Source organism: Stigmatopora nigra, chromosome 8, assembly GCF_051989575.1.
Source record: "Stigmatopora nigra isolate UIUO_SnigA chromosome 8, RoL_Snig_1.1, whole genome shotgun sequence".
NCBI classification, from domain to species: Eukaryota; Metazoa; Chordata; class Actinopteri; order Syngnathiformes; family Syngnathidae; genus Stigmatopora; species Stigmatopora nigra.
In genome coordinates this window covers 9,695,087-9,703,228 of record NC_135515.1, presented here as the reverse complement: position 1 = coordinate 9,703,228, position 8,142 = coordinate 9,695,087, and the positions used below count along the sequence as shown (strand labels likewise).

Below are 8,142 nucleotides of genomic sequence, written 5' to 3'. Positions count from 1 at the left end.
TTAAATCTCCTCTAAAGTGGTGTTTCTTACCACTTGGATTGAGATATAATTAGTACTTTTATAGCCTATTAGTGTTTAGAGAGGAGAATTAAATATCATTCTTAATACCTTATAAAATCTTTGGTTCACAGTATGAGTTCAGTGAAGAAAAACAGCTCACCGGTGGCCTGCGAGAAGCATGCAGCTGAACAGAGAAACATCTGCAGAATAAAACAAAGCAGAGGATGCTTTGACAGGTTGCAAGGGACCAGCTGGAGAGTCACTGCCTCCTGTGGCATGAGAAGATGCGCAGTCGCCCCAGGGTTTCCGAATGTAAGTCGACGGGCTGTGAAGGGGGGGAATAGGATAAATGACAGCAGAAGTTAGTACACGCAAGACGCATTTTCTTGTCTTTACATTGAAAATTCATTTTCTGTTCAATCTAATCTGGCCAAATCATAGGTAGGAAGTGTGGGAAACTCTAAATTGGTGAGTTAAAATTTTGTTGCCATTTCATTCAAGCAAGTCTAATGTAAAGTATCCCCAACTTATTGTGTTCTTTATATTCGTAAAACTAATTTCAAACACTATGTTTTTAGGTTTTGACTTTGAAAAAATAAGTAAAAGTTAGATGATGAATATAAATTAAGCTGCAAAATGTAGCTATAACTCATAAAAAACAGTATGTCAACACAGAAAAAGCACATTACCTTAGAAAGTGGTTTTCCATGTTGAGGAGGAAATAGTTCTTTTTTCTATTCGATTCCTTTAAATCCTTGATCTGTTAAAAGAATGTGAGCCTGATTGTGAACCATAGAAGAACCATCATATGGAGCAAAATGATGGCCTGGGGCTCTCGTCGAAATGAGAGCAATGAAAATCAAAATGTGGTCTAATAAACACTAAACCCAAGCAGGTGTCCACAATAATTACCATAATCTGTCTCCCAAAGATAAAAATAGGTGGACTTAAAATATTTTGCATTATGAATGTTCTGCCGGTGGTAATGTCATCAAACACACAGCACCCTCATTAGTTCCGCATTAGAGGATGACCCTCTTGGATTCATCTCCACTTGGTGACTAAATACTATTTTTGATCTCTTTTTGGGAGTCTTTTATCAAAACATAGTATGTCAATTGACACTAAGAGTCAATTATTAAATCTAAAGTTGACATTTTAGGCCTTTAAACTGTTATAGGACAAATGGCAAAAGTGATTCTCCACTGTTAGGCATTTATCTGGCAAACCATAGAAGAAGAGATGAGCACATCAATATTTTGATCTTGATTTCATACCATTTTTTTGTCTACCTTTGATTTCAATTATATATCAGTATGACACTTTTCCCCCCTTGAGACATGGACCCAAGGGATCCCTATTTCCCTAACCTATTGACCTCCGCGATATATTTCTTTAAATGCATCGCTTGGGGCAACAACATTTTTATATCAGCAAATTAAGGGCCATCAGTGTTGCACTGAGTCCACTTATCAATGCCACTGAGATTTGCACTCTCCCAGCAAGGTTATAATTGTTATTAAAGGTGGTGTGAACAAAAGCCGGTGTGGTTGGCCCTCGGCAGTGCCTCAGGTCTGTCCCCACACAAGCGGCATAGGCCATAGCGTGGGCGATATAATTCTGCTCCTGGACGCCATGGAAGAGGTGAGCCATGGGTCCACGGGCCAACACAGCCACATCCTCTCCGCTGTGGGTGGCTGAGTCTGTTGGTACTGCTGATAGCTGGATGTAATCTTTGGCTTCTGTGGAAATAAAATGAAGCAGTTCATGGTATAGAAAGTCAATGGTGGAAAATTAGGAATACAACAGCGAGACAATGAAAGGAACGAATGCATCTTACTTGTGTTGACGTTGCGGATATCGGGGCGTGTCCCATTGGTGATTTTGTGTCCAGGTCCATTCCCATACATCAGTGTTGTGAACGGCAGCAAATCTTTTGCCCAGAGTGGAGATTTCCCTGGAAAATGCACACAAAAAATCTTGTTAATTGTTATTTTTGCTTGGTCACATGTTTCACATACACACATATGTAAGCAGAGACAGGTAAACTCTGTTGTTCCCCAGTGCTCTAATGGAGGTCAAAAGCATGCTGGGTTAAACAGTCTTTTTCTCCAGATGAGCCATTAGTTGGGCGAGTCTCCTTGTTGATGAAGAGCTCAGGGTTTCGCAAGCACATTAATCACTGCTGCACCAGTTGGGAGGAGTAGTATGATTAGGAGGAACGCGAGGAAGAGGCGGTTGAAATAGGAACAGAAGAGAAAAGAGTGAATATAAAGACCATAAAAAAACACCAAGTAATATAGTAAGTGTCAGAGGCGGATTATAATGTCAACTTTATACAATTGTGATAATTAGAGGACTATCAACTATGAGTAAAGCTGATTACTTTGTTGTTACCAAACAATTAAAACTAATTCTAGTCTATGTCCAAGGCACACTCTGGCATTAGTTGTAAATGGGTTATTTCTGAAATTGAAGGCCACCCATCAAACCTTAAATGCTATAACATGCAGTTTTTGGGTACACTTTGATTGACATGAAATTTATCAAATGCAAATAATTGTTTGCTTTCTAAATGGTTAAATGCAGCAATTGCATTAATTTGCTAATATTGTTTAATTGTTAATATTTACCTAGAATGCTTTGCCCTCGAAACGGGTACCCGTTGAAGGTAAGCGGGTGAGAATGGTCAGCCATCACGACAGTGAGTGTTTCCTCCTCGTTAGTGAGGCTGAGGCCCTTGGCAATGGCGGAGTCCAACGCAACCGCTTCGTGAAGCGCCATGTATGCTCGACCATCGTGATGAGCCTGGTCAATGCGACCACCTGAGGACACAAAAAGTCCAATTGACACTTTCAGGGGACATTGGTGAACATCTATTCAAACAATACTATTAGCCTAACTCATTCACTGGCCACCCAGGTCACATAATATTAATATTTATTTTAGAGATTTCTATAATATAACTCTTTTTAGAATGTACATTTTTAAAAAATGATCATAATTTTCCATCCCATCTCCACTTCTTATTGGAATGAGGATTAAAGAAAAGTCTACACTATACGTTTGCTTCTATTTATACATAAGCTCGTTATTTTAAAGAAATTGGAAAGACAGTGTAGCACTATAACGTCCCCCGGCTCTCATGTCAGATTAAGGGAGAGATGGATTAAGGAGGCTGGATGAGACTTCCTTGGAGAGCACATAGTTAATCAGTGCATATGCAACACATACACACCGCCATATTTTACAACAAATTGTTGGCGCTGAATGCAAACCTGTTTTGTCCGAATTGTCAGTTTATCATGGGGTTGTGCACACCAAAGGCCACCTTCAATTCTTAAATAAGTGATATATTGCTCAATAAAGACATATTGATGTTTTAGAGAAAACAAAAAGCCCTTTGTCGGTATTAAAAGATCAATTGCTCAATTGATCCAACAGGAAAAAACACTTTTTTTCTTCTATTTTTAGAAAACATTTCCTTAAGGACGATATTAGTCAAACTTTGCCTGCTTGATTAAGTGGCGCAATGAATCAGAGGGTGATGACTACACCTTCCACTAAAAGGAAAAAGCCTCTAGGGTTTTTCCTGAGAATGCGGATGGCTTTTTCTGTGGTCTTGATGATGGATGGGTCCATGTTGGGGTCCCGCTCAGCTTCGTATCGCAGATCACCTGGTTCAAACAAAGCTGCAGTAGAAGAGAAGTAGACCAATAAATAAGACACGGTACAGTGTAGTGAAAAATCATTTCCTTCTCTCACACACAGCAGGAAAACAAATTACAGATCAGCACAATGGTTCAATGTACCTTCTTTACACTGTCCAGTCCATAGATTTCACCATAAAGTTTTAGAATGATTATCCCAAGTCTAAATGGGGGTATTTTGGATTACATGCACTGTTTCAAAAAGTTTTTTTTTATATATACGACTGTTCTTGTTGTGCCAAAACACAACTTTATTATTGTAAGAAAAAATGTACACTTATGCACTCTAATTTTATTATAGAAATTAGAAGTCCTTAATCATTATTCTTAGACTTTGTACCCCAATTCTTAATACTTCCTATAAATAAGTAATGTTCCTTATGCAAATTAGCCTTGCAGGGAAGGTAATTGTACTTTGCCTCTAGCGGCAGTTATTATACAGTATTAATAGTAGTTATGAGGGGAAACTGCTTTTGAAACTGAAGACATAATTAAAAAATAATAGATTACATTAAAAGTTGTAGTCAATATACTTCAAATGCATATCAGGATCTGGCATTTTTTTTATTTTATTTTATTTTTTGGTGTTTACTAAATAAAATGCCATAATTTTTCATTTTCTTTTAGTTTCCTGTAGCAAATACCCCTTTACTATTTGTTTTATAAAGAAACTAAAGCCCTAAATTGTCACTCAGAAGTAAAACAGAAATCAACAATATTTGATGTAGTGCCGTCCAGGACACTATCAACTAGGTTGTTATTATTTTTCTCATATGCAAAACAGAAAGGCAGTAAAATAAAACACACAAATAAATACTACTCACCCATTAGGTAATCTGTGGTTCCTGGATCAACAGCATCAAAATCCTTTTTATTCCACACATAATGGGCCACCTAAAGTGTTAAAATTCAAAACAGAAAACACACAATTGCTTCAGTCACAATATGTCACTTAACTTCAATGCCTAGTTACATTTTGAATAAAATGCTAATAAAACAAGAGGAATAAAAAGAAGTGGGGTGCCCCACCTGAGACACAAAAGCCAACTTTTGATTAAATTCATCATTAAATAGTTCTCCGAAAAACCCAAGCCTTAAAAGCATCTGTTTTACTTAGAGAATTTTAGAGCATAAAACTCTGGAATCTATCTTCACTTTCCTAATTAGCTGTGTTACTGTACCTTGCCCGCTTTCTGTTTCAGCCATTCACTGATGAGGTTGCGTTTGTCTTGTCTTTTGCCTCTGACTGAGTAGTCACTGGGATATTCTGGATCCTTGGTGCCCCTGGGAGTCATATACTTCCTTCCACCACCAATGACTACCTTGCAAGCACATTCACTTGAGTCAGATTTTATGTAACCTATCAAAATGTTATTAATATTAGTCTCACATCTATGTCTATGTTGTTGAGCAGCTGTAACGCAATGTCAGTACAACCATCCCTCTTGGCGGAGGCAGGCATGTCGGCATCGCTGTACCATTTCCTGCTGGCGCTGTGGGCATAGCTGGTGGCAGGAGTTGCATGTTGCACACGTGTAGTGGTCACAATACCGACAGACTTGCCTAAAAATACAGAGTACTTTAGTGCGAGCTTTCGTTCCAACCTCTAAAGAGGAAACCGTTCCAAAAATCTGTTATATTAGAAGTGTAATCAGTGGATTGGAGTCAGCTGGCTGTGCTTTCACCAGATACCTCATTGGTTAAACTGCGTGACCGGACGTTTGGTTGCCGGTCTTTTGGTCGCCGGTCAAATGTACTTAGATATTAAACAGTACATAGATATTAAACAGTACTTAGATATTAAACAGTACTTAGATATTAAACAGTACTTAGATATTAAACAGTACTTAGATATTAAACAGTACTTAGATATTAAACAGTACTTAGATATTAAACAGTACTTAGATATTAAACAGTACTTAGATATTAAACAGTACTTAGATGTTAAACTCTCTCTTAGATATTAAACTCTCTCTTAGATATTAAACTCTATCTTTCTTAGATATTAAACTCTCTCTCTCTTAGATATTAAACTCTATCTTTCTTAGATATTAAACTCTATCTTTCTTAGATATTAAACTCTCTCTCTCTTAGATATTAAACTCTCTCTGATTAATATAATTTTGAGAGATGGTTTCAACAGTAAACTCTGTCCACATTTGACCGGCGACCAAAAGACCCGCGACCAAACGTCCGAGCACCGTTAAACTGTCTCTGCTGGGTTTTTCTACTATAACTGCTCACGTTTTTACAATATGATTTCCTAAGGGATTTATACATTCAAGGTTTTTTCATCGCTCAATAAGCCTGAGTGGCTTAACCTGTCAAAACTTGTAATGTTCAGCAAGTATCATGGTGGTTTAGTGTGTGGTACAATATATTGCACGATAACTTGTATTTCTCCAAGATTTTATACTTACAAAACCATACATTTATAGCTTCTCTATCTATCTTTGTCCTAGTACCCTTGCCTGGATCTTCAAGGCAATCAATAACATCATCCTTACCTGCATCTTTGGCCCACTTCAGGATGGATGTGACTTCATTGCCTTTCTGACTCTTACAAATGCCATTTCGAGCAGCTGCACTGACGCCAATTGTGTTCAAGTTGGTTTTTACTCCACACAGATAAGCCGTGGCTGTTGCAGCACTATCAGGAATCTGGAAGTCCACACTGTAGGTCTGTAGAAAACACAAAGAGCGTCTTTAATCTATTGCACTGACAGGCAATGTTTATACCTGTGCAGAGTAAAGCCATACTGTGACTCCGACTATGAAAATCCAATCTGATTTCGGCTGAGCAGAGTTATGATGAACAGCAAATCATTCCAGAGCGACTATCAATAGAAAATCAGAAGAACAATAATAGATTTCTTTTAACACTTTGACTGGCCGAGAATAGGAGGATTTATGGTTCCGAAAAATGTTTTCTTGAAAAATGAAATCTTTGGGGAGTTTAAAAAGCTGAAAAAAGAAATCCAGTAGAATGCTCGTCAGCATTTGTCTTTTATATACATTCAAACAGCTGTTTTGGGGGAAAGTGATTATTTCTTCGAGCTGGTGAGATATGGCAGCATCTACATTACATTATTATAAATATTGTTTTTCACTTCTAGGAAGCACGGTGCTCACTTTAAATCGTTTTAAGACTTATTTTCACAAAAAATTACATTAGGCAGTCAAAGAGTTAACTTTAACATTATTGCAGCCCCCACAGAACATAAAGATAGTTAAACCATGGTTGAAATATTTTGAAAAAAAAATGCCACTATGTAATTCTAGTCAATTTTTTTTACACTTCACTGTTCAGTCGAATGAGACAGTGTTTCAAAACGTTTCACCAGGAGTATTAGTTTCTCATTTTCCAGGCGTGAAGGCAGGAAAATTGCCATTTTGAGAATGTGTGCATGTATACCTTAGCCAAGGCCACATGAGGGAAGGTGTCCATGGTCATCACAGTTTCTTCTCCTGTGTTGTTCTGCAGTTGTCCCTTGAGGATACGAGCGGCAGTGTAGGTTGTGATGCCCATACCTAAAGTGCAAAAATGCAAACTGTATTCAATTGCAACATTGCATATTGTTTTTCAATGTATTTTGATTCTGAACTCAATATTGAGTTCAAGTTTATTAAACCCCAAACATTCCGGAAGCAGTGCTCACAACATATTGAAAAAGAAATGGTAACATTTCTTTGTTTTACCACATTGTGCAAAACAACTTACCATCCCCAAGGAAAAACAAAATGTTTTTGGCCACGTTGGTGTTCAAGTTCCGATTCAAAGCTGTTTGCAAAGTCTTTTTTGCCTGTGATCTCCAGAAGTCTGGATTTTCCTCGTCAACTGTAACAAGAAATCAATGAATCAGATTACTTTCAGTGATAAATAATACTGCAGACCCAGTTTACTGGATAAATCTGAAACTAGCACATTATAAGAGTCAAAGGTGAGGTCAATTAAAGCTATAGAGGCCTTTCTGACATGGACATACAGTACAACAATAAAGAAAAATATTTTTTTGTATGATCTGTTTGTTTCATGGAAGCTTTACATTCCATATAGCATGTCTTATCTTTTTAAATCTTCAAATACTTACCTTTGGTTGCAGTTATTCCAAACACTAGAAGCAGGAAAACAGTAGTTTTGGACATTTTTGAAGGCACCATGATGCTCTGTCCTCCTCCGTGGCTAGGGGATATATCCTGTAACCATTTCAAAGATCACATTCTGGTATAAACATCAGTGACAGTGTCCCAACACTTGTGAGGTCATTGTTAACAGTGTGTCATAAATGGTGCAGGGGCCTTTTATTGCTATATGGCAACCGGGCACAGTTCTGCAATAGGAAGCAAAAACAAGTCATTATTTTTACATAGCTTGCAGACCTTTTTATTAACGTTGGAGATCCTATTGACCAAAGGGAAAGTGTTAAATTAA

At 37.6% G+C, this 8,142-nt stretch overlaps 1 protein-coding gene across 1 annotated transcript; it reads right to left on the bottom strand.

Moving 5' to 3' along the window:
• Positions 1-629: 629 nt before the first annotated feature.
• Positions 630-7,964, bottom strand: alp3 (alkaline phosphatase 3). The gene is made up of 11 exons (XM_077722141.1): positions 7,802-7,964; positions 7,432-7,548; positions 7,126-7,241; positions 6,218-6,392; positions 5,101-5,273; positions 4,892-5,032; positions 4,535-4,604; positions 3,558-3,692; positions 2,634-2,825; positions 1,841-1,957; positions 630-1,742 (listed from the first exon to the last, which is right to left on the bottom strand). Exons 1-11 carry the CDS (start codon positions 7,869-7,871, stop codon positions 1,426-1,428), a joined length of 1,623 nt encoding a protein of 540 aa, XP_077578267.1. The 5' UTR covers positions 7,872-7,964; the 3' UTR covers positions 630-1,425.
• Positions 7,965-8,142: the final 178 nt, after the last annotated feature.

Bases quoted from the DNA above. Each gene is read 5' to 3' on its own strand.
- alp3 (XM_077722141.1), bottom strand. From the start codon at position 7,871: ATGGTGCCTTCAAAAATGTCCAAAACTACTGTTTTCCTGCTTCTAGTG. The intron at 7,549-7,801 runs GTAAGTATTTGA...TTCTTGTTACAG, and splicing joins TGGAATAACTGCAACCAAAG to TTGACGAGGAAAATCCAGAC. The intron at 6,393-7,125 runs GTATACATGCAC...TGTTTTCTACAG, and splicing joins CTCATGTGGCCTTGGCTAAG to ACCTACAGTGTGGACTTCCA.